Here is a 27,817-nt window from a genome sequence, read left to right as displayed (position 1 = left end):
CTTCCAATATAAACACACTTGGACGTAAATTATTTTTTCAAATGTTCAAATACATGCGCCTATCCATTTTGTCACTAATAAAATCCAAGTGTCCAAATTTTGATTAACGGCTGCAACGATATTGCGTACTTTATGGAGCGTTAAAATCTTTGGTCGCCCCGAACGTTGCTTTGGATGCAAATTCGCATTGTTAACGAACGAATATATTATAGTTTGCACACTTGCATGGGATTTTCCAATCGTTTTACCGTATCGTTTCACGTAAAGATTTATTTTCTAAGTATATATTTATTATTAGTTTTCGCACTTCTAAACATATTTCTATACCACGACCCATTGCAGCCGAATTTATCGCACTTTGCACAGAAAATTACAATTAACCGCATTTTATACTCACCATTTCAATCTTTTTTTTCTTTTTTTTTTGTGAAGCTTTGAAAGGTTTGTGGACGTGTTTTAATGCGCTATGTGATTTATCTAATATAAAACAAATAAAATTAAATAAGCAAGACAACTAAAAACTCTTGCGAAAAATCAAAATCAGAACATAAAAAAACGAACTAAAACAAACAAGTTTAAAATCATTAAACAAATTATTAAATAAAGTGAGCAAAACAAACATGAGCGCTGCGCAGCCTCAACAACAAGGTCGTAGGCATTCTCTGAACGCCAACTTCAGTTTTGTTAAGCCTGCAAAATCTGGTCTCACAAATAAACAATCCAACTGTGAGAAAGATGAGTAACCGAAGGGATCAGCAGAAGCAGAAAAAAACAGCAAGTACGCAACAACAAATCAGCAGCAACATCAAGCAATGAGGTATCAGCAAACGAGCGGTCACCAAAGGAAAATACAATGCAAGGTGAGCATGTGCCAAAAGGAAAAGTACAATCTTTGCAGAATGGCATTGACTGCTACGTCAACATATAAAGGAAATCAAGTCCTTTAAAGTCAGCGGTCAATTCCAAAAAATTCCAACCAGCCACGCTTGATACAAATAAGCCAGGAACTTTAAATGGCAACAGATTTGCCATACTAAGCAATGTATCGAACGACGATGCGAAGGGTACCACCACAGTCGTGAATGCCAAGCCGCCGCCAATATATTTGCGAGAGCGTAGCTCTAATGTACTTGTTGCGAAACTAAGTGAAATTGTAGATACTAACAATGTTCATATAGTGCCTTTGAAAAAAGGCAATATAGATGAAACTAAAATACAGTCCTACACTGAGAAAAGTTTTATGGGTATAGTGAAATTTTTGTCAAATAACAATAAAAACTATTATTCTTATCAACTGAAGAGCTCGAAAGGCCTAGTTGTTGTTGTAAAAGGCATAGAGTCTTCGGTAGGGTCTAATGATGTCAAAGAAGCCCTTGAAGAATGCGGCTTTGAAATTAAAAATGTAGTAAATATCTTCAATAGAAATAAGGTACCACAACCAATGTTTAAAGTCGAATTGCTGCCAAACTCTAACCCAATTAAAAGGAATGAAACCCATCCAATATACAACTTAAAATATTTGTTACATCGTAGAATTACCGTAGAAGAACCTCATAAAAGAAATGGTCCGGTACAATGCACCAACTGCCAAGAGTATGGGCATACCAAGTCTTATTGCACTCTACACAGTGTTTGTGTGGTATGTGGTGATTTAAACCCAACATCAAAATGTACTCTTAAAAAAGAGGATACAAATAAAAAATGCAGTAATTGTGGAGGAAATCACACTGCTAACTACAGAGGCTGCCCTGTATATAAAGACTTAAAATCAAAATTATCGCTGGGAATTCAAGCTCGTCGTAACCAAATGATGAATATCCCTCGTAACGAAAATATAGTAGTTACAGACCAGAGTTCGAAACCTGGTAATTCTAAGAATAGTCTTATCCAAGGAAGCTATGCAAATGTGCTAAAAGGCAGCGTTGTGCAAATGCAACAACCCCAAAATCCACCTAATGGAGGTATTGAAAATATGATCCTAAACCTTACTCAATGTATAACACAATTTATGTCTAGCATGCAAAACATGATCCAAGATTTAATCAAATCACAAAATCAAATGCTACAGACCTTATTATCTAAAAAATGAGTATACTAAATATTTGTTTATGGAATGCCAATGGTATAAACCAACACAAACTGGAGATAATACAATTTCTGACTGAAAAAAGCATAGATGTTATGCTGCTATCAGAAACTCATTTAACAAATAAGAACAATTTCTTTATACCGGGATATATACTTCATGCTACAAATCATCCAGATGGAAAGGCGCACGGTGGAACAGCAGTATTGGTTAGAAATCGGTTAAGCCACCACGCTTTAGAACCGCATGCTACAGCCCAGTTACAAGCTACAACAATATCTTTGAAAAATCGGGGTGCTGACCTTAATCTAACTGCTATATATTGTCCACCTCGCTTTAAAATTACAGATTGCGAATTTAAAGACTTTTTTGGAACGCTAGGTCCAAGATTTCTAGCAGGTGGAGATTACAATGCAAAACACATGTACTGGGGCTCACGTCTTATTAATCCGAAAGGACGGCAGCTGTACTACACTATTATAAATAAGCACAATAACCTTGACATAATATCTCCTGGTAAGCCGACATACTGGCCCAGTGATAGAAACAAAATACCAGACTTAATAGATTTTGCTGTAGTCAAAAACATAGATAGATCGCTAATAACAGTAGATACATGTACTGACTTATCTTCTGATCATTCTCCTGTACTAATAAAGTTATGCGAACAGCCCATGATAGTTGAGCCGAAAGTTTCTCTAACAACTCATAAAACAAACTGGTTGAAATATAGAAAATATATCAGTAGCCACATTAACATAGATTTAAAAATAAATAGAGGAAGAGATATTGATAACAGTATAGAAGAATTTAATGATGTAGTAACTAATGCAGCTGTCTTGGCAACACCAAAAAGAAAAATTAAGGTTTTTAGAAACATGACTAATAATGAAATAGAAAAGCTTGTGAACGAAAAAAGGCGAGCTAGACGCGAATGGCAGATACATCGCTCTCCTTCTACTCAGCTTCAACTGAAATCTGCTGTACGTAAGTTAAAAAAAGCGCTTAAACGCGAGGAAGAATACAGCACTGAAAATTATATAAAGAAACTGTGTCCAAATTCTACCAAGCAAAACTCTCTTTGGAAAGCCCAAAAGTCTTTTAAGCCACCGGTAGATTCCAACATGCCTATAAGACAGTCAAATGGTAATTGGGCACGAAGTGACGAAGATAAGGCAAATTGTTTTGCAAATCACCTAGAAAAGGTATTTCAATCAAATTGCCCAAAGAACAATTTTAAGTTGCCAATCATCCACAATACCACAAACGAATCACTTGGGTCTATTAAGACTTCAACTACTGAAATTGTTAGTATCATAAAAGAGCTTAATCCAAAAAAATCGTCAGGCCACGATAATATTACTCCAAAAATGCTAATTGAGTTACCAAATATGCTTCAACAGTGCTCTCCTTGCTCTTTAATGCAATTTTTAGTTTCGGATACTATCCTATTTCATGGAAAAAGTCGCAGATAATCATGATAGATAAACCGGGAAAAGACCTGACACAGCCGTCTTCATACAGACCAATCAGTCTTCTACCCTGTCTTTCTAAAATATTTGAAAAAGTGTTACTATCAAAGATGTCTCCTTTCCTTCATGAAAATAGGGTAATACCAACGCACCAATTCGGTTTTCGTGCACAACATGGCACTGTAGAGCAAGTAAATAGAATAACTAACGAAATTAGGAAGGCATTCGAACATAGAGAGTACTGTTCTGCTATATTTCTAGATGTGGCTCAGGCGTTTGATAAAGTGTGGCATGAAGGACTTTTGTATAAGATTAAAAAAATTTTACCTTTCCAATTGCATAAAACCTTGGAGTCCTATTTAAAAAATAGAAAATTTGCTGTAAAAGTAGGTGATTTTATATCTAATGAACGTTCAATAAGGGCTGGAGTACCACAGGGCAGTGTTTTAGGCCCAACTCTATACATCATATATACAGCTGATCTTCCAACTGCTAATAATGTTCTGACATCAACTTTTGCGGATGACGCAGCTTTAGTGAGTCGTAACAAATGCCCCGTTATAGCATCAAGGATATTAGCGAAGCATGTTACAATTTCCCTAAGACCAAAAATGTGCCCGGCAGTAAAAATTAACAATATTCTAGTGCCTCAAGCGAATGAAGTTACCTATCTTGGTATTCACCTAGATAGAAGGCTTACGTGGAGAAAACATATATCTAGTAAAATAACGTGCATGAAGATAAGAGCTGCAAATTTAAATTGGCTTTTAAATAAAAACTCTAAACTTAGCTTAGACAACAAAGTGCTTTTATACAATGCGGTTATAAAGCCGATTTGGATGTATGGCATTCAACTGTGGGGTACGACCTGTGCAACTAATATTGATATAATACAAAGGTTCCAATCGAAAATGCTTAGATCAATCACGTGCTCACCATGGTACATGCGCAATGAAAATATCCATAAAGATCTTGGTATCCCTATGGTAAAGAAAGAAGTAGAGGACAGCAGATTGAAATATATATCTAAACTCCGAGATCACCCAAACCCATTGGCTAATGCTTTAGTACATTCCTGCGATCAAACACGCCTAAAAAGAAGGGATATGCCTGCGTACTAAAGAGCAACGTTTCACCAATACAGCTCAATCACTTGGTTGAGCTTGTCTAGCTTTTAAATAGATTTAAGATTTTATAACTTGTTGTTACGCTTAAAAACAAGCAGATTCAATAAATAAGGAAATATTGAAAAAAAAAAAAAAAAGAGTTACAAAGGCTTTCTCTTGTAAATGAAAGGCTTAAAACATTAGAAGCAATGTGTAATCAATTACACAAAGATAATATAGCACTAAAAAAGAAAACGAAGAACTAAAGCCAGTATAAGCAAGCCTGCTAGTACAGCACCAAAACCAGCAAATGTAAGTGTTGATGAAGTATACAATACGGATGAAGATGAACTAGCTAAAGAAACTGAGTGGATACTCAAAAAGAAGCGCTCTTCAAAAAAACGTAAAGCTGATAGTTCCCCAAAAATTAATAGCCCTTTGGAAAATAAAAATAATGAAAATGCGGCCGTTAATGATACCAAAACACATCGACCACCACCAATTATAATAAACGATGTTAAAGATTTTAATAAATTACATTCGAATAATACCGCTCTAAAAAAACAAATTTTGAATAAAGCTTTTGAGTAATACCCGAGACACACATGTAGTAAAAGTATTATGGTATTGTGTTTACTACGTACATTGACACACATCGATTTGTAGTAAACCCAAATACTAGTATTTGTTTCATAGACATTCGATATTTCAAAAATTGTAAACAATAAAAAATCAAATTTCTGAAATGGAGAAATTAAGATTTATTATTGCAAAATACTACAAAAACACGTATTTTCTCCACAAAACACACAAGTCGATAAATTATATTGATATGATGATATTTGAGAAAAAAATCTGAAAAATTTCTTATTTTCCTTAATTTTTATTTATTTTTGAAAAATCATTTTGGCAAAATATTTTGAAAAGCTTTTGTATATGAGCTCTCTCCTAGGTTTCAAAACTATTTTCAGCAGTGAAATACCACAAAAAAAATGCTGATATTGTTACCAAAATACTACATTGCTCACATGGTAAAGTGCTGGTATTTGGTGACACACATCTGGTATTCGTACGAACTATAGTGTTACTACATGTGTGTCTCGACTATAACGGTGCCTACAAACTAAATACATTTGATGTGCTGAACACATAGAAGACGACAAGCGACGAGCGACATCTGTCAAATATTAAAATACACGCGTTCTTATGGGCACAGATTTTTTGGCAACAGCACGACTTCACCACAAAAGGGTTGAAGTCTTCGCTGTCGCCAAATTAGTAATGTTTCTAATTTTGCCGACGACAATGGCCGCTGTAGAGCTGCCACTAACATGTGAAATGTAAAATTATTCAAAGTTCTCACAAGTATGATGTTATTTTGCCAGCAGAAACGTAAAATAGCTTTAATACATCATTTATAATAACAATCGATTATTTAAAACAAATAAATCGACCATTTTTACATTTTTTACGTAAATAATTTCACTTTAAACTAAATATGTAAATTTTATTGAAGTGATAGATGTTAGTACGGCAACAATGAAATTGCTTTTTGATATGTCGCTGCCGTCTTTAAAATGTAATCACATGGACGCTGGCTTCAAAGCGACATTTGTGATTAGCCGTCGCTACGTCGTGTCGTGTCGTCGTCTTTGTGTTCAGCACTTGATGCTACTGACTATCGAACAACAACACAATTCTCGTCAAACGAAAATATACCTTGGTTTAGCTACGAGAGCAAACACAACAGGCCAATAAAGACTAAAGAACCGCTAGATATGTGTTTAGTAGTATCAGATGATACCGAGCACATTAAGAAAGTTTATCAGATGAAAAGCATTCTTAATACCGTTATCAAGGTTGAGCCTATCAAAGCCTCTAAATTAATTCCTCAGTGCAAAAACTGTCAAGCTTTTGGACATACAAAATCTTCTGCGATAAGCCATCGAGATGTGTGAAATCTGGAAAAAGAATGATAATACAGGCAAGAAACCCAGTTGCGGACAAAGGAAGGAATGAAGTAAACCCCCTCCCATCAACTTCTAAACTTACATTTGCGCAAATGGCTAAGCAAGGTCAGACAAACATAGTTCTAAAAAGTAGTCCGTTAAGCAGCTACTACATAGCTCACGAATGCGAATGCGAACGTTTGACAGTTGAGTTGAATACACATGTTCTTATGAGATGAGCTACATAGCTTTCGCATGTTTTCGCAACCAACGCTCCGAATTTCGAACTCGGATTCGAAGACGCACAGAAGTTGAAAATTTTCAACTTTCATGCGCTAACACAGCAACCTTCACATTCTTAAGAATAGCAACCAACATTATGTTACTTACAATCTTGTATGTTTTAATTGTTTAAGCTCGTTTTCTTCGATACAATATAAGTATTTTGTAAAATATAATATTTATTAATTAGTTATTATCAAAGTGTATTCAACAAAGTGAACTAAGTATTTGACATACCCGCTTTTGACAATAAAATAGTAAACAATTCATGTATTTGTTTACATTAACCCGTCTTTTTTAACTTTAACAATATAATATATATTGATAAAATTGTTTGCAATTTGTCAGTTGGAGCACAAAACCTTAGTAAATTGCTTCCATGAGTTGTCTTGCCTAAGCAGAAAGTATTCGGCATTTTCTTTTATTCATTTAAAAAATATTTTTTTTTGGTTTGAAATTTGTTTACTTTTGAATTTCAAAACTTGAACTTTTGAATAAATGTATGGGTTAAATCAATGGCAACAAACATGTCGAATTCGGGTAAAAAAATGAAATGTCATATACCTGGTTCACTTTGTTGAATACACTTTGGTTATTATTAAAGTTATTTTTAAAGATAAGGTGTGATAAAGTTTTAATATACAAGGCAGGCAGTTTAAATTTTCCTTCCGTTGCTTAATTCAAGGTATTCTATGAACACTGCTAATAAAAATCACTAAAAATTGAAAATCCTTGTCCATGTTATTTAGTTCGTTTTCAAACTCGCAAATAAAAATTGAGTCTGTGTATCACCTTGTGGACGCATTCAAAAGCGCTTTTATGGAGCTGCTCGAAATATACGCAGTCAAGAGCACTTTCACGCTTTCGCATTCGCATACGCGAGCTATGTAGTTTCAGCTTTATTGCAAATTCTGGATAAACTAAACGAACAAGAAAAATTATCAGCGCCATACCATATATTGAATACCATATAAAATTTATTGATGAACAGTAACTCTTTGAAAATAATGCTATGGAACGCCACTGGCCTTTCCAAAGGTAATAATAAATTGGAAGTTATTCTAAACGACAGAAATATTGATGTATGTTTGTTGTCCGAAACACATTTTACGAACCATTTTAAAATTCAAAAATTATGACTTATACCACACTCCGCACCCGGCAAACTCAGCACGAAGAGGAAGCGCAGTTTTAATCAAAAGTATTATTAAACATTTCGAAGAAGTCCAGATTAAGACTGAAGAAATTCAAGCTACAGAAATTTCAGTCATTATACTTAAGTATCGAAAATCAATTTATATATTGAAGATAGCACTATAATGAATAAAGTCGATTTTAAGCTGAAGCAGACACATGTTGACTTAGATCGGCTGCTCTCAAAACTGAGCTTAGTAGATGTACAACGGCACTAAGAACAAAAATTAGACAATTTAAAAACTATTCCTTCAAAACGTATTTGTCCAAACTCACTGTTGATAAAGCTACCGATTATTCGGTCTGGAAAACTGCAAGGAATATTAATAAACAAATAAAACATGTCGCACCAATAAAGTTAAACGAAACTGAATGGGCCAAAACTAATGTACAAAAAGCTGCAGTAGTTACAAATCATTTAAGAAACACATTTACACCTAACGATGGACATGAGCTAAACTTTGAAAATAGTTGGTTGGATCCATTCGTCAGCATTTCTCCAGTTACTAGTAAAGAAATTAAGTCTTATCAGGAACGCAAGGCTAAAAATCGACCCAGGAGCATTTTTGATTTAATAACCGGAGAAATATTACGCAATCTCCCAATGAATTGTAAACATTGTAAACAGTGCATTATACTTGAGATACGTTCCATCGCTTTGGAAAGTATCTGAAGTTATTATGATACCTAAGCCGGGTAAACCACTACACGATGTCACATCTTATAGGCCAATATTGCTTCTGCCAGCTCTATCGAAAGTCTTCGAGAATGTTCTCATAAAGAGGCTCAAATTAATAATAGATCGAAGAAAGATACACCTTATACTAATACATCAGTTCGGCTTTCGTTTCATTCAACAATTGACCAGGTGCACCGAATCGGTAATTTCGTTGAAAATGCTATGGATTAAAAGAACGTTTGTGCGGCGGCCTCCTTAGACTTAGACTTAGTGTTTCAGGCTTTTGACATTTCGACATTCGGATCTACTGCCGAAATTGAAATGCATGTTACCCAAACAATATTGCGAAATAATTGAAAGACAGATACTTTCGCATAACACAAGAGGATGCATATTCAAACTTGCAACTGATAGAAGCTGGTGTTGCCCAGGGAAGCGTGTTGGGGCCAATGCTTTACTTGCTTTTTACAAGTGATATCCCCACTGACTCAAGTTATGTGACAACAGCATTTGATGACACAGCTCTGTTAGCAGCAGGAGAGTCAACCTCAGTATCTACCCTTCGAGTGCAAACAACAGACAATGCAATTTCTAAATGGGCTTCCAAGTGGCGCATTAAATTAACGATTCCAAATCAATGCACGTAGACTTTACTTTAAAAAAATCACCATACCATCCCATTTATATAAATGGTACTCTTATACCACATCACAATAATGCTAAGTACCTAGGAATCACCCTAGATGCTAAGCTTCGCTGGAAAGAGCATGACAAGAAAAAAGGTGCGAGATTGATTTAAAATTTGCTAAGTTTTACCATCTGGTCGGTAGGAGATCCACGCTTTCAATCGCAAACAAGCTGTTTATATATAAACTATGGGATCGCTCAACTCAAAACTGTATTGCCTGCATTCAGCGCTTCCAAAATAAGGTACTAAGAAGTATAGTTAATGCTCCTTGGTACGTTAGATCTGCTGACCTTCACCGTGATCTTGGTGTGAATTCAGTAGTAAATGAAATAACCAAACTTGCAAAGACTCACGAAATGAGGCTTGTACAGCATGTAAATGCAGAGGCATCCAGACTCATCGATATTGCTGAACGAGAAAACCGACTGAAACGTAAGAGGCCTTCAGACTTAGCAAGGCAACTGTAGCAGCAAATGAATTTTTGAATAACATTTAGCTTTTAATTATTATTTTTAAGTTATTAGAATTGAATTGTTGTTAGTATTTAATCATTGTATACTAAGTACAATTGTAATAAAAAAAAGATATGTTAGGCGAGCTATCCTTATAAATTTGCACACTCCAATTGAAAGACTAGTGCAAAAAGATGCTGGAAATTTGGAACGATTTACAAACACAATTTCCAAAATTATATAAATTACCCTTCAAATACTTAACAATTGTTGCTACATCATTTTGTATTATTTTTATAAACTGAAACCTTTGAATAACATTATTTTTAAATCCTTTAATAAAAACTGTTACACTTCAAATTTATTTAGCAGTTTAGTTTTTAATAGAATTTTTTCATTACTAGCATAAGTGATATTTCGTAAACATATGCAAACAAAAAATTTAAATTAATTTGTAGTTTTAAAGTTTTTAAATAAATTTTTTGATACTTTCGATGCGTCGCACAAAATCGATGTCAAGTCTCGATGCATCATATCGAATAAAACAGTGATGTTTATTTTAATGGCCATCCCTACTCTGTTTCGGATCTCCATCATGTTGAAATACGTTTTTCTCAATTGGGCATGCACACGTGTCAATAAAATAAGGCAAATATGTTTGCAAAACATTAAAATTAATTTCCTTTCTCATTATTCCGTCTATTTTATGTATTGGACCTAGCTTAGTTTGTGAACATATAACTAAGTTTCCTGTCGAACACAACGGCACAATAATACATTTTGCTAAATGCTACAACGTCGCAGATTGCGGCTATAAGATCCTGCTAATTTGAAACTACACCACCACACACACGAAGACTTTCTATAAGAACACGGCACATTACAATACTTACAGTCACCTAAAACCGTTTGAAGTGATAGACTGCGGTATTATCATTTTAAATGATGTAAGTGTTACTATAAAAATGGACAAGAGTTCCGGAAAAACCGTTCGATGAAGAAGTCGAAATATAAAGAATATTGTTGGACGGCACCCCGGCTCAGCGACATCGGCGCCCTTGAATATCACTGGTCATCAAGAAATTCTGAGTCTATCATACCTACAAAGGCTTAACATAAAGTATACATTGGAGACACATAAAAAGCTGGCAATAAGGCCTGCAACGTTCAACGTCTTCAGCATAGCTATTGTATTTTCTATTGAGAAGGTGCTCCAAAAATTAAAAGAAAAGAGACGCACATCTTCCCTAAAGATTGTTATTGACAGCCTGAGGAAGCCCGAGGACGGCCTACATTTAGAAGGGGAGGTCGCTTGATGTTATTATTAGTGCAAAGAAGACATTGAGAGGATAGATAAGAAAATTCGTTATGTCACGTCAGCCACTGTATTCGTCGCTTGATGCTATTAAAAGTGCAACCGAAGATATCGAGAGGATAAGAGAATTGGTGCAAAGTCACGTAGCAAGTAGTGAAAATCGGCTCTAGTTATATTCTATAGATTTAAGTTTTAGTTATAAATTGTGGCTCATAAGGTGAAGCACTAGCTCACCAAATAATAAATTAAAAATACAAAAACAACTTACAAACGCCTTTGAATAATTTATATACTCGGACCACTATCTGATAGCAGTAAAGATACGCTCCCGCCTGCAGCAAAAAACGCCCGTCAAGAAACAAAAGGAAGATTCGATGTCGAAAAGATGAAATCGCAACAGACAGTCAAGAAATTTTATACTCAACTTGCACTCCTGCTCTCTGAGAGCACTCATCAGCATCTCGATATAAGAGAAGTGCGGAACGGTACTCGGACTGCCGTTTCGCAGCGAAGAAAAAACAGACTGCCTACCGCGCAACGTTGCGAACGACCACAACCCCTGCGGGATGGGATAGATAACGAGAGCTCCAGAGGGAAGCGAGACGCATTTGCAGATATAAAAAGAAAGAGACCGAAATGCGAGAGTATGAAAACCTTATTAAGCTGGCCGACATGGGTAATGCTGTAAAATTTTATAAAAAGATTAGATGCTTAACAGAAGGTTTCAAGGTCTCATATGTCCAGGGCATACTGGGATTATGGAGCGGACACCTCTCCTAAATATCGCGTATAAGGTTCTATCGAGAGTACTGTGTGAAAGAAAGGTTCTATCGAGTGTACTGTGTGAAAGACTAAAGCCCAACGTCAAAAAACTGATTGGACCTTATCAGCCTTTAGACCAGGAAAATTAACAACTAACCAGATATTCACCATGCGTCAAAGCTAGGAGAGGATTGGTATAAACCCCCTTTTCGTCGATTTTATGTTGTTAGTTCTCCTTTTTCCCGCCTTGATAAGGCACAATCTGACAAACACAACAGTCGTCCTGTAAGGTTTCAGGCAGTATTGATTTGCACTCTCACGGAATTGTTTTCGTACACAATAAAACCATAACAAACTAAATGTTCGCCAGATACCTTTCAGCCCCTGTAGAATACTTATTAAATAAATGGATATAATATATATTTTTTCTTGGAGGGTCATATTTTCATACATAAACATTAACTACATGAATATTTTCTGTTAAATACTAACCTGCATAATCGTGAACAAGTGTGAACAAGACTTCTATTAATTCTGAAATACGAATAAAACAGACAGGGGTATTAATCTTTGTAAGTCAAATATTCTTAATATAGTTAATTATTGCCCCCTCAGTTAAAAACATGTACATTGAATAATCCGATTTCAATTATACACAAAGCAAAAAATACCACATAAAAATAAGACAATCTTACTTCAGGTTTTGGGCTCAGAAGTGGACCGGACGTACGAAATGAAAAAAAAAAAATAAATAAAAAGAATTCCCTTTAGTTTCCCTCAGAAATTCTTTTTAAACAATTCATAATTATTTCTTCTTATTTCAATAAGATTTAGGTTCAAATAAATTATTTATACGAAAATCTTATAATTTTTCTTAATCAGCCTTATTGTAAACATAATGTGAAACAATATTCCGAATGAAAAAACACATTTCGTTTTTTTTTTTACTATGAAATTTTATTTCTACACGAAAGAAAATTTCGTATCATGATTTTCGTGTTAATGAAAACTTACAGAGGTAGTCAAAATTATTTACACATCGGACGTTATTTTACAAGTTTCACACAAAAAGCTTTCGCTTGCGAATGCAGTCGGTTTGGCAAGAATAGCTGGAAATATGGCTGAGAAATAAGCAAATGAACTTAAGACTCGCAGTAGTCAAAAGTATTTACCACATTTTTTTTGCGTCAAAAGTATCTTCACACGGCGATTTAGCCTTTATCCCTGGATTTGAAACAAGAAACAAGAGTAGTAATTGGATTCTATTGCATTCATAACAACCTAACTCAGCCTTAAAATATAAAAATTGGTAAATAAAATGCAGAAACCAAAGGAATTAAGGATTATAACTAGATCGGAGACAGTTACTAAGTTTAAGACTGGGGTTTCGGCTTCGGAGTTAGTTATAATTTATAGAATTTGATGGAATACTGTTAATGATGTTATTAAAAAGAAGGAGACCGACAATTGCAAGGATATTTTAAAGATAACTGGGCAGAAACCTGTGATAACTCCAAGATAATGTTGAAGATTAGTAGGAACTGTGATACAAAATCTCACAATTAGTCCTCTTAATATTGCAGCATAATATAATAAATAATAATAAATATAATAAAATATAAAAATTGGTAAATAAAATGCAGAAACCAAAGGAATTAAGGATTATAACTAGATCGGAGACAGTTACTAAGTTTAAGACTGGGGTTTCGGCTTCGGAGTTAGTTATAATTTATAGAATTTGATGGAATACTGTTAATGATGTTATTAAAAAGAAGGAGACCGACAATTGCAAGGATATTTTAAAGATAACTGGGCAGAAACCTGTGATAACTCCAAGATAATGTTGAAGATTAGTAGGAACTGTCATACAAAATCTCACAATTAGTCCTCTTAATATTGCAGCACCATCGAATCAGCATATTGTGAACAGTCAATGATGCTGCACTGCTCAGGACCTTAAAAAAAGTTAACATAAATGACTACGTTGTGCATAAAGTGGTCAATATTTCCGAAATCAAAAAACCGATATTCCTCTCATTTGCCTTAAATTGCATCCTAAAGCCTGTAGTGGGCAAATAAATTATTAATTATTATTAGTAATTATTAATTATTAGTTCCAGGACTTCATTAGTAAACCCTTTATCCATTTACCACGTGAGAAGAAGAATAATGCAGTTTAGACGCAAAATAGAGTCGGGAGTGACATTATGATTTTTTGGGGAAATTATTCTTACTTCTGTTTTAGAGATTTGGTACTAATTTAGGGACCCTAGGGACCCGGATATATCAGAATTCACATGATCATGCCATTGTCGTGGTTAGTCGGCCTTTTCCAACTATTGACCATATATTACAACAGGACAATGCTCCATTTCATGAAGGATATTTACATACAAAAGTTTTAAATGAAGCAAATCAAGTTGACCTCCCCACAGCCCTGATCAAAACTTTAGTCAAAACGTTTGGTCTTTCATTAAATATCAGAGGACAATTGATATAATAACCGAAAACGCCGAAATTACCGACATTTGATCAAAATTAACAGTTAACTTAGCGCACAATTGGGTTGAATCAATTCGGACCATAAAGCAGGCTGTTATTGATGCCAAAGGCGGTGTAACCAATTATGAATTTATCGCCTTAGAATAGTAACTTAGACTAAACATTAAAATTAAAAAAAAAAAATATCATTAAATAACAACAGGATAATAGAGTTCAAGTTGTGTGTAAATACTTTTGACGCAAAAAAATGTGTGTAAATACTTTTGACTACTGCGAGTCTTCAGTTCATTTGCGTATTTCTCCGCTATTCTTGTCAAACCGACTTCATTCGCTCGGGAATAGATCAAGGTTTACAACAACATAGCATTTTGTTACCCTGCGACAACAACAAGCGAATGCATTTTGTTTAAAACTTGTAAAAAAACGTCCGATGTGTAAATAATTTTGACTACCTCTGTATATTCGAATTTCGGCATTGTGTCACACATGTTTTTGTTTTCTTTTTTTGATTATTCTATAAATGAATATTCCGTTTATAAAGCCAATTACGCGACTGTTTTTACATAAAAGCATAGATTATCCACATAAAAATTTTCACAGCTGGCCCGCCTTGCATTCTCCATCACGGAAAAGGATATAATAGTATATTTGAAGGTATAATTTAATAAAATAACTTGAACGGATGCACATTGCATAGCTTAACAATCTCGTTCTATTCTGCAGTCGATTTCGATGGTGGCCCCATGCATCCAGGGAATCATATTACTATTCCAAAATGCTTGCACTTTCTCCTTATCTATTCTATGTAAAAGCTGTTTACTACCAAAAACTTCAACTGTGTTTTGTTAGTATCCCTTAGGTTAGGGTTAATGTCTGTTTCCCACAAGAGGATGAATACACTTAGACTATAAGGATAGTCCTTTAGGATGTCAGAAAAACCCCTAATATATATTAAGGCTCGAAAAAGCGCAGTTAACCTACTACAAATCTGCATATGTTTTTGGCTTCTAAATTCACTAAATCGCAAGGATAAAATTTGTAATGGGTCAATGACCCCTATAACTAAAGAAGTATTACTGAGGGCGAAGAGCGCCCTAGACATCTATTTTCCTTGGTTCAGAGGGATTTTGTGACTGACCTGCTTCTATTCAGCTCAGCTGAAGCCCAACTGTCCAGTAGATCACAAAGCGTAGGTGGTGCTCGTACTTATTTGTTTTCTACTGTAGTTAAGACTGACGTGCCTAGCCTTGAGAGGTCATTAGCCTTACGTTATTACCTAGGATTCCTCCGTGACCAGGCACCTAATAACTGCTATCGACTGAAAGTAAGGATAGAAATTTTTTACCAGTATCGGGCGCGCAGTCAGCGGGCACTTATTACCAGAGTGAATCGTCACTTCACCGAAGGATGCTACGCTTCGAAGTAATAGATCCAGTGCTATTTTTTAGCAGCCACTTGCACTTTCTTCTTCTTCTTGACTGGCGTAGACACCGCTTACGCGGTTATAGCCGAGTCCAAAACAGCGCGCCACGTATCCCTCCTTCTGGCAGTTAGGCGCCAATTGGTTATTCCAAGCGAAGCCAGGTCGCTCTCCACCTGGTCCTTCCATCGGAGTGGAGGTCTCCCTCTTCCTCTGCTTCCACCAGCGGGTACTGCATCGAATACTTTCAGAGCTGGAGCACTTTCATCCATTCGGACAACATGACCTAGCCAGCGTAGCCGCGGTTTTTTTATTCGCTGGACTATGTCTATGTCGTCGAATAACACATACAGCTCATCGTTCCATCGTCTGCGGTATTCCCGTTGCCAATTCTTAAGGGACCATAAATCTTCCGCAAAACCTTTCTCTCGAAAACTGCTAGTGCCGTCTCATCGGATGTTGACATCGTCCACGCTTCTGCACCGTAAAGTAGGACGGGAATGATGAGAGATTGTAGAGTTTGGTTTTTGTTCGTCGAGAGAGGAATTTACTTTTCAATTGCCTACTTAGTCCATAGTAGCACCTGTTGGCAAGAGTGATTCTGCGTTGGATTTCCAGGCTGACATTGTTATTGGTGTTAATGCTGGTTCCCAGGTAGACGAAATTATCTACAACTTCAAAGTTATGACTGTCAACAGTAACGTGGGAGCCAAGACGCGAATGCGCTGACTGTTTGTTTGACGACAGGAGATATTTCGTCTTGTCCTCGTTCACCACCAGACCCATACGCTTCGCTTCCTTATCCAGTCTGGAAAAAGCAGAACTAACGCATCAGGTTAAAGAAATCACACGAGAGTGAGTCACCTTGTCTGAAACCTCGTCTGGTATCGAACGGCTCGGAGAGGTCCTTCCCGATCCTGACGGAGCTTTTGGTGTTGCTCAACGTCAGCTTACACAGCCGTATTAGTTTTGCGGGGATACCAAATTCAGATATCGCAGCATAAAGGCAGCTCCTTTATAGTTTTCAAATAGTTTTTAAATTAATCATTAATATTAATACTTGTTCTCAACAATTTATTTTGTGAACAAATTTTGCTGTTTCACATGAACAAAATTACATTTACAAGGGAAAATTTTCGAAGATGTGAGATTTTCCACATGTGAAATACATAATACGAAAAACACAAATGTGTTAGCTTTTTCATTGGAAATGTCGTTTATATGAAGTTTACCATAAGGCTGAATATGAATTATGGTAAGCTAGTTCTTTGGCTATATGAAACCATAGTGAAATTATTATTATGTGAGGGCGTTTCAATAGTCTTCAAGACTGTTTTAGCGTTTTTAAAGTGTAAGGGCCGCGTTAAAGGCAGCAGCGGATCTATTGCTTCGAAGTGTAGCGTCCTACAGATTAATGACAATTCAGCAAATTGTAGAACTATACATGTCAGTCTTATCGACAGGAGAATGGAAACAAGTGGGAGCACTACCTATCCTATTGTGATTTTCTACTGGACAGTTGGGCTTCAGGTTGTGACCCAAGGAAAATCTCGACATTTTACGAGTTCTCAACATTTTGGGAGCTCTTTGTCCTCAGTAATATTTTATTTTTTCTTAGTTGAAGCTGTTATTGTCCCTTTAAAAATTGGAACCGTGTGCTAGCTGCAAAAGTTGTTGGTGGAAACATAAGAACACTTCGATATGGAATGATAATTTATGCTTACAACAGTCGCGAATTTGGCTTTATAAACGTAATCTTCATAATTAGCCACAATACGAATCATCAAAAAAACCAAAACAAAAATATTTGTGACAGAATATCGAATATACGTTTTCATTCACACGAAATTCGTGATAAGAAATTTTCTTTCGTGTGGAAATAAAAATTCATGGGAATGCTTTATTCTCCTAAAGTTTACAATAAGGCTTAATATGTATTTCTGTAAAAATTTGAGAAAAAAGAGAATTAAATAAAAGAATTAATAAAAATATCTTATTAATCACATTTTTAAAACGCAATTATGGAAATTGCGCAACAAGTAAAATAAGTTGATGTACGTAACGGTTACATGCGATTTTTTTTTTCTATGCGACGGACTGGAACAGACTTGATAGTACAGACGAATCTGTCGTTTTCTTCATTTGTCTCTCTTACATATGCAATTAGAATTGAATCCAACATTTCAATAGTCACCAATTATTTTGCTTATTTTACTCCTATTCTAACAGAAAACAAGTAAGGAAGGGCTAAGTTCGGGTGTAACCGAACATTTTATACTCTCGCAATTTATTTATTTAACTTTATTAATATTATATAATACACAATTTGACACACATATTCGTCATATATATTGTATAAAGTCCATTGAAATTTGGAAGCCCTAATAATAGGTTAGAAGTACCGAGGTCCTCATGTTCGATATATGGGGCCTTGACAACCTATGGTCCGATTTCGGTGATTTTTAGAATTGAGCTGCCACACTATAAACGTAGTATTTGTGCAAAGTTCTGCATCGATATCTTTACTAGTGCTTAATTTATATATTGTAAAGTAAACGATTCAGATCGTCTTAAATTCTGCTATGTAGGAAGTAGGCGTGGTTGTGAAGCGATTTGGCCTATTTTCACAACATATCATTGGGATGAAAAGAAACTATTACAAACAAATTTTCATTGAAATAGGTCAAGTAATACCTGAGATATGGTTTTTGACCCATTTTCCATTTTGTAAAAACATCTGCCATTTCTTATGTGAAATTTAGTGTTTCTGGCGTTTTTCGTTATTGAGTTAACCCACTTTTAGTAGTTTTCAACATAACTTTTGTATGGGAGGTGGGCGTGGTTACAATCCGATTTCCTCCAGTTTTGGACTGTATAAGGTAGTACCTAAAAGAAACGACTCTAGAAAGTTGCCTTTATATACCTTTAGTAGTTTGCGAGATATGTACAAAAAAACTTAGTAGGAGGCGGGGCCACGCCCACTTCGCCAGAAAAATTACATCCACATATGCCCCTTCCTAGTGCGATCCTTCATACCAAATTGTACTTCCATAGCTTTATTTATAGCTTAGTTATGGCACTTTAAGTGTTTTCGGTTTTCGCCATTTTGTGGGCGTGGCAGTGGTTCGATTACGCCCATTTTCGAACTTAACCTTCTTATGGTGCCAAGGAACACGTGTTCGAAGTTTCATTAAGATATCTCAATTTTTACTCAAGTTACAGCTTGCACGGCGGACGGACAAACAGACATCCGGATTTGAACTTTTCTCGTCACCCTGATTATTTTGATATATGTATATAGCACTATATCTAACTCGTTTAGTTTTAGGACTTACAACCAACCGTTATGTGGACAAAACTATAATACTCTCGTAGCAACTTTGTTGCGAGAGTATAATTAGGAGCTGTTTATTTTTTCAATTTATATAGTTCTAGTTTCAATTCAACAAGCAGCGAGGGTGGGTGAAAGTGAAAATTATTTGTATTTATGTAAATATGGATATGGTTCTTCCGGAAACATTATCTTTATTTAAAAAGTGGGAATTATGTGACGATGTGTGCACTCTATTAAAAGTGCATGGAATCACCACATTCCAAATAATAAAACAAAGGAAATTGAAGATGTGTTTACGCTCCTCAATAGATTTGAAAATAAGTTCTTTGGTGAAATGATAAAATTCAGGGCAGGGCTGAGAGAATGGAGAGATATTATGATGGGTTAATACTCATATTATAAATACATTATATATTATAAATATATTATATATTATAAATATCTTATATATTATAAATATCTTATATATTATAAATATATTATATATTATAAATATATTATATATCTAATATATAAAATTCTCGTGTCACGGTGTACGTTATTGAACTCCTCTGAAACCGCTCGACCGATTTTCGTGAATCTTAGCGTGCATATCGGCTAGGGTGGAGAATCGGACAACATCTATTTTTCATCCTCCTAAATGTTAAGGGTGGTCCACCCCTAAACTTTTTAACTTTCCGCGAAGAAAATTAAAAATTTTCTAAAATCGGGAAGTTATTGGTTGTTCAAACCGATCTGGCTAATTTTAGTCTTGAAATATTCGTGGAAGGCCAGAAAAAGATTAGAAAGTTAGTAAATATGTAAAAATTGCGAGAAAGATATCAATAAGAGAATTTTATTCGAGTTGACAAGAAAAATATAAAAAGAGAAAACAAAAAAATTATATTTTGAAGGTTGTCATTGTTGCTTTGTTAAAATATTTTTGTTATTGTTCAATTGTATAAGGTTGTGTCGATAGCCCAAAACAATTTGTAAAAAATAAGGAAAGGCTAAGTTCACGTCCAACTCAACATTTTACACTCTCGCAATTTATTGATGTAATTTTATTAAGATAACACACAATATGACCTATATATTCGGCATAGAGTCCCATAGAAAGTCATAACATATCCCTACTAATATTATAAATGCGAATGTAAGTTTGTTTGTTACGCTTTCACGCAAAAACTACTGAACCGATCATCATGAAACATTGTACATATACTCTTAAAGGTACTAGAAGCAACATAGGGTACTTTATATTAAAAAAAAAAAAATTAGATGATTTTGGAATGTCGAGCCCTCGACGAGACAATATAGATGATTTTGATAATGGAATTGCACGAGAGCTAGATTATGATTTCATAGCACTGCAACATCAAGTGACAGAATTAGTTCCTCAATTACTTCCAGAGCAAAATCATGTTTTCCATCAAGTTTTACGTAAAATAGACTCCGGTAGTGGTGGACTCTTCTTTCTCGATGCACCAGGAGGAACTGGAAAAACGTTTTTACTTAACTTATTATTAATGTCCGTCAGAAAAGACCAAAAAATAGCAGTTGCCGTAGCTTCGTTAGGTATTGCCGCGACGCTATTAAACGGCGGTCGTACGGCACATTCCGTTTTAAAATTACCATTGAATTTGGCGCAGGAAGATTCGCCCATCTGTAATTTTAGTAAAAATTGTTCACGAGGTAGAATGCTGCGAGAATGCAATCTTTTGTGTGGGATGAAAGTACAATGTCTCACAAGAAGGCTATAGAAGCTTTAAACCGGACCCACCAGGACTTGCGAGATAGTACAGATATAATGGGAGGCATGGTAGTTTTATTGGCTGGTGATTTCCGTCAAACCCTCCCAGTGATTCAGAGGGGAACACCAGCAGATGAAATTCAAGCGTGCATTAAATCGTCAAGCTTATGGTCGACAGTTGAAAAACTCCGCCTGAAAACGAATATGAGGGTGCATCTTCATAATGACGTGGATTCAGGACTTTACGCAGAAATGTTGTTGAAAATTGATGATGGTTGTTTAGACGTTGACGCTGAAGGCTACATATCACTGTCAAGAGAATTTTGTAATTTAGTAGAAATTGATGTGGATCTCATTGCTAATGTTTTTCCGGAATTACAACAAAATTTGTGTAGTGATCAGTGGTTGTGTGCAAGAGCAATATTAGCACCAAACTAGGTTAAGGGAGAAATGAAGTCAATGGATACAATTATGGATACGGAACTAAGTACATCATATCCTGTGGAGTTTTTAAATTCACTTGAACTATCGGTACACCCCGTCACATAAACTTCAATTGAAACTAAATGTACCAGTAATGCTTATGCGAAATCTAGATGCTCCTCGGCTATGTAATGGAACAAAGCTTCGGATAACAAAATTGGGACAAAACATACTTGGTGCTACTATTTTAACAGGTGTCGGTAAGGGAAATAGTGTTATAATACCTCGGATACCAATTATTCCCACTGACCTTCCATTCCAATTTAAAAGGATTCAGTTTCCTGTCAAGCTTAGCTTTGCTGTTACTATAAACAAGGCACAAGGACAAACATGGTCATCTTTATGTAGCCTGTTCACGTGTATCCAATGCCAGGAATTTACACAAATTTGCACGCGACAGGAAAACTTATAACATTATCTACAAAAATATCTTAAATTAATACTTTGTATTTTATTTTTTTAAATTGTTAGAATTCAGAATTATTTATTTGTGTTACGGTGAAATATATTTTAACATTTTTTGTTGCATTTCAATAAGCATATATTAAAGTGTTGAAACTTCTGTCTGTAGTAATTTTTAAAAATTGTTGATCTCAGCCAAACAATCAAATTTAGTTATCATATTGACTCATTTCTATTATTATACCCTTACCCTTTATCTCTCATACTTATTTAATGACTCCACTGCGGGCGAAGCCGCGGGTATAAAGCTAGTAGTATATAAGGGCTGATGTGATTTCAGAACCAATTTCACTCATTTTCACCACCAAGGTTATCGGGAATAGGGGTAACTTGGCACCTGTTAGTAGGCAAACAAACGGCACATTCGGCCTTGAAATTACTCCTAAATTGCAAATGAACGAAACACCAGTCGGCAAAATCGCCAAAAATAGCGCTATAACGATGATTTTCCAAATATTAAAGAAGTCGCTGGAGGTACTGCACAGGACTTTAAAAGATATTGATTGTCGATAAACGTTTTTGGTGGAGCCCGGATTCTGTTAACAGGTGATTTACGCCAGACTCTTCCAATTATTCCTGGATCAACTGTTACTGACGGGCTAATCGCATGCCTAAAGTCATCTAATTTGTGGCGACACGTAAAGTATAGCCAATTAACAACTAACATATGAGTGTTTTTGCAACGATATCAAATTGCGATTGTAGAAGCAGTTGGAAATGGTAGGGTCGCAGTTGACACCTCGATGGATTAATAGCATTTCCAACAGATTTCTGTCACTTCATTGACTTGAAAGAGAAGTTTTCCTGACATGAAACCTCAATATGATAACCATAAATGACTGATTGAATGACCTATATTGGTGGTATAATACGTGATATTAGAATGTGCCGTTCTTAAACTTGTTATGTTGCATTAGTTTTTAACCACAATAACGACACTTCTCAGTTGTGTCAGAATCAGTTATAAATTTTTTTTTTTCGAAACACCGACATATTTTGTGTGTGTTGTGGGGAATATTTTCAGGTAATTGCCTAAGGTGTTAGGTGGGTTTCAGATAAAAACAAGGGTTCTTTTACAATTTTTTTTAAGTATATACACTCATATATTTGATTTAAAGAATTAAGCGTATCAAAGATATATATTTAAACAGTATTTTGTGAAATTTTTATTTAGTAATTCCTAAAACTCAGCCGTTGGCACATCAACTCCAATGACGTTTTTTTTATTGTTTATTTTACATTGCAACTAGTTCTAAAATATTTACAAAAGAAAGACTAACAAACAACTTGAGTATTACAAAATTACAAAAATACTCTGAGAGTATTGGCTAATTTAAAAGATCGCTGGGCTTTACGCGTTTGAGTCGTCTTGGTGGTCCATCTCTAGAAGTTAACATGACTACTTCTTCGTTACAATGCATTAGCAACCTGGCTTCATGTGTTGCTGCAATTTTTAATATTTCAGCGTTAACTGAGTTTACGTTTAGATCACGCTCTATGTCAGCACATCTACAATACCAAGGCGCTTTGACAATAACTCTTAGTATTTTGTTTTGGAATTGTTGGATGACTTTCTTATTATTTGCGTTAGTACATCCCCAGAGTTGTGCACCATAGCTCCATATCGGTCTGAGTACTTGTTTATAGATAAGTAACTTATTTTCGATGGATAACACTGATTTGTCACCAATTAGCCAATTAATATTCTTGAGTCGCATGTCTAGTTCTTTCCGTTTGTTTTTTACATGAATTTTCCACCGTAGCTTAGAGTCAAGTGTCATTCCCAAGTATTTAGCGGAGTTGTAGTATGGTATTCGTACACCGTCTATGAAAATTGGCAAGTATTGAATTTGGTTGTACGTGAAAACAATGTGTACAGACTTAGCTTCATTGAGTTTTATCTGCCATTTCTTTCCCCAATGTAGGACTTTATTTACAGCTTCTTGGAGATTATTAGTTGACTCATGTGCACTGCTACCAACAGCAAGCAACGCGGTATCATCTGCAAATGTGGCTGTTGTGTAATTGTAGTCTACTGGCAGGTCATGCGTGAACAAAATATAAAAAGAGGGCCCAACACACTACCTTGTGGAACTCCTGCTTTTATTTTCTTAAGACTAGAATACTCGTCTCCTTGTTTAACACGGAAGTAGCGATCTCACAAATATGATTTTATGATATCATAATACTGTTTCGGTAAAATTAGTTTCAGTTTCGAAAGCAGTCCTTTGTGGAAAACTTTATCGAACGCTTTTGCAACATCCAAAAACACGGTAGAACAGAATTTCTTTTCCTCAAATGCTTTTTCTATAGTATTTGTAATTCCATGGATTTGATCAATCGTAGAATGGTTAGCTCGAAACCCAAACTGATGAGCTGGAAATCTGGCTTTTCGTTCTATGATTTTATTGAGACGTTTTATGAGAATTTTCTCAAAAAGTTTCGATATTGTCGGTAGAAGTGATATGGGCCTGTAAGAAGATACATCATATCCTGGTTTTCCTGGCTTTTGAATTATAATAACTTCAGCAATTTTCCAATAAGTTGGCACGTATTTAAGATTAAAGGACGCATTAATAATGCTGGTAGTTTTTACTATACCTACGGGAGGAAGCTGTTTTAGAACCTCGGCAGTAATCAGGTCGTAACCGGGGGACTTTTTGTTTTTCAGGTTTTTTATTTCCGCACTTAACTCACTGCTTGTACAACTTGAGATTTCCTCGCTTTCCTGACTGCAAACAGTAGGATAATCTACATTTGTTTCGTATGGGCAGAATATTTGAGCTAAATAATCGGAAAATACTTCCGCTTTTTTTGAATTATCTCTGGCCCAAGTATCAGCGCCTATTTTAATGGGACATACATGAGTTTTTGGTGTTTGTAGTCTTTTACAGCTTTTCCAAAGAGAGTAATCGGAATTTCTTTCATTGGTTAAGGACCGAAGATATTTTGCGAAACTTTCATTTTTGAATCTCTTAATTTTCCGATTAAGATCTTTTGACACTTTATTTAGAATGGATTTATCAACAGGGCAACGAGTTTGATGCCACTTACGTCGTAGCTTACGCTTTAATTTTATTATTTCTCTTATATCATTGGGATATTGAGAGTTCACAGCAAATTTCCTTACGTTCGGTGTACTTTTCCAAGCTGCATGTTGCACGCTTGTTGTAAAATGTAAAATTTCAGATTCCAGTTGGTCTATATTTGACATAGAGTCATATTTGCTTTCATAACATTCCATGATCTTTCTGAAGTATTCCCAATCTGTACGTTTATTGCACAAGGCCGCTGTATTGTCTTTAAAAATTACGGTTTCACTATAGGTTAAGTAGATTGGCGAATGATCCGAGTTTAGGTCATAACCCTGATTAATCGATAGATAGTTCCGGGATATTTTCCCGACAATGAAAAAATCTATCAGGTCTGGAATTTTTTGACTATCTGTTGGCCAATATGATGGTAGGCCCGTCGATAATGCATAACTTCCGGTTGACTGCAGTGCTTTATAAAGTTCTCGCCCCTTTGTAGTCGTAAGCCTCGAACCCCAGTACGTATTCTTTGCGTTGAAATCTCCACCCATTATGAATCTATATCTGTGTCTATTTATTAAGTTTTGGTACTCTTCACATTGGATTTGATGTCTTGGTGGACTATACACCGACGTAAATGAGAGTGGACTTTTAGCTCCGTAAATAGTCACTGTTGTAGTTTGAAACTTATCAGTTGTAAGTTTTTCTTCCTCAACATGTTTAATCGTATTTTTAATTAATATTGCACTTCCGCCGCGTGCGCAATTGCTTGGATGAATTGTATGGTAAGTTTCATAGTTTTTAATTTTAAAATAGGTTTGTGACGTAAAATGTGTCTCCGATATCATACATACGTCAACATTTTCCGAGTTCATTATAATTTCGATTTCATCCTTATGTTTGATTAACCCATTTGAGTTCCATAGAAGAATCTTTATGGAATTAGACATCTTTGTTGTTAAACAGATATTTTTCAAGTCTACATAAACGACTTTGTAAGGAGGTGTTGAATTCCTCTTGCTTATTGAGTTTCTGTAAGATCTGCGATAAAATGCTGTTATTAGAAATATTCTCGTTATTATTAGCTTTTAAAACATGAGCAAAAGTAGATTTTTTCAATGTTTCAGCTGTAATTTTAGGTCCTTCCTGTTCATTGGTTTTCGTTTTGAAATCTGCAGGATCTTCTACCTTTCGAGTTATACCGTCAGTTTTTTTGTGGACAATTGTTTTTGCTCGTAGCTTTTGTAATTCTTTGGCGACAAGGCACCCTCTATAGTTGGCTGGATGCGCTTCTCCACTGTTGCAACATTTAGGCTGCTGTTGCTCTGGTTTTGAGCATTCAGAGGTCTTATGCTTACCGGAACACTTAACGCATCTTGGTTGTTTACCACAATAATTTTGTGTGTGACCAAATGACTGGCAATGTTTACATTGTGGTATCAGCTTAGGCAATTTAACTGGTTCAATAGAAACGATTGAATTTAATATAGTTTTGGTCTCATAGATCTTTTTTATATCTTCCATGGGATCAAATGTTACCAAAAACATGTCGAGAGGAGTTTTATCTTTCCATTTAAGTCTATTGACAGCACTCAGTGCATTTAAACCTTGCTCTTTCAAGTCATTTATAATAGATTTCGGATCATAAGAATTGTGCAAATTTTTTATAATTACTCTAACTGCCCGTGTTTGTTTATTCTCAAAACTATACCAAGATATATTCCTGCTCGAAAGTGCTTTGGAAATGCTTCTGTAGTCTTCTACAGAGAAAGTATTTAGCTTGTATATTCCATTATTTAATAGTTTAATGGTAAAATTTGTTTTTGCTTCCGATTTTGCAATTGTGTATATATATATATATGTAGGAACCGCTTTAAGCGATTATAGCCGAATCCACCAGAGCGCGCCACTCATTCCTCCTTTTTGCTTTTTGGCGCCAACTGGAAACACCAAGTGAAGCCAGGTCACTTTGCACTTGGTCTTTCCACCGGAGTGGAGGTCGTCCTCTTCCGCGGCTTCCTCCAGCGGGTACTGCATCGAATACTTTCAGAGCTGGAGTGTTTTCTTCCATCCGTACAACATGACCTAGCCAGCGTAGCCGCTGTCTTTTTATTCGCTGAACTATGTCAATGTCGTCGTATAAATCGTACAGCTCATCGTTCCATCGTCTGCGGTATTCGCCGTTGCCAATGTTTAGAGGACCATAAATCTTGCGCAAAACCTTTCTCTCGAAAACCCCAAGAGTCGTCTCATCGGATGTTGTCATCGTCCACGCTTCAGCGCCATACATCAGGACGGGAATAATGAGCGACTTATAGAGTTTGATTTTGGTTCGTCGAGAGAGCAATTGTGTATAGCTGCTGATAATTGCTGCCGTTAGAATCTCCAGACACCATAATTGGTGGAGGCCGCGAACTATTTTTTGGGGTAAGCGGTTTTGATGGTGCTTTATCTGCCTTTTCCGGAAGAGCAGGAGAATACTCCGCTTTTCGTTTTTTAGCTGGTCTTTTCTTCAATATCCATTCAGTTTCTTTTGCTAATTCTTCTTCATCCGTTGAGAATTCGGCCTTATTTTCTGAGTTAGGAATTTTGTTTTCTTCAATAGACTTAAGCTTCAGGTTTTCAGCTTTTAGAGTATTTACTTCTAATGACAGTTTTGCGCACATTTGTTCCATTTCCTCAAGTTTTTTCGTTAGTCCTTCAACAGTTACATCTTTTTTAACTGTTTTATTTATCTTACCACCTCCTGGAGGTGGTGTCTTAATAATTGGCATTACGTTTAGAAATTTCTTATTATTATGTATGTATATAATTGCATATAAACAATAAAAATTACAAAATAAATAATACTTGGTAACTCTATAGTT

At 35.5% G+C, this 27,817-nt stretch overlaps 1 protein-coding gene across 10 annotated transcripts in view; it reads right to left on the bottom strand.

Annotated features, from left to right (window-relative positions):
* LOC105219786 (protein PALS2) overlaps positions 1 to 27,817 on the bottom strand; it is a 111,800-nt gene that overhangs the window by 68,649 nt on the left and 15,334 nt on the right. For 6 of the 10 annotated variants that reach the window (XM_054226422.1, XM_054226424.1, XM_054226426.1 and 3 more), the window contains exon 2: positions 12,478 to 12,519. The exons of the other annotated variants lie outside the window; for them this stretch is intronic. In XM_054226422.1, coding sequence (XP_054082397.1) covers positions 12,478 to 12,483 — 6 coding nt within the window. In that variant the 5' untranslated portion in view covers positions 12,484 to 12,519. The remainder of the gene's footprint in view (positions 1 to 12,477; positions 12,520 to 27,817) is intronic. 10 annotated transcript variants of the gene reach the window in all.

The sequence above is a fragment of the Zeugodacus cucurbitae genome, chromosome 3 (genome assembly GCF_028554725.1).
Source record: "Zeugodacus cucurbitae isolate PBARC_wt_2022May chromosome 3, idZeuCucr1.2, whole genome shotgun sequence".
In the NCBI taxonomy this organism is placed as follows: Eukaryota; Metazoa; Arthropoda; class Insecta; order Diptera; family Tephritidae; genus Zeugodacus; species Zeugodacus cucurbitae.
This window is presented reverse-complemented; position numbering and strand designations above follow the sequence as displayed.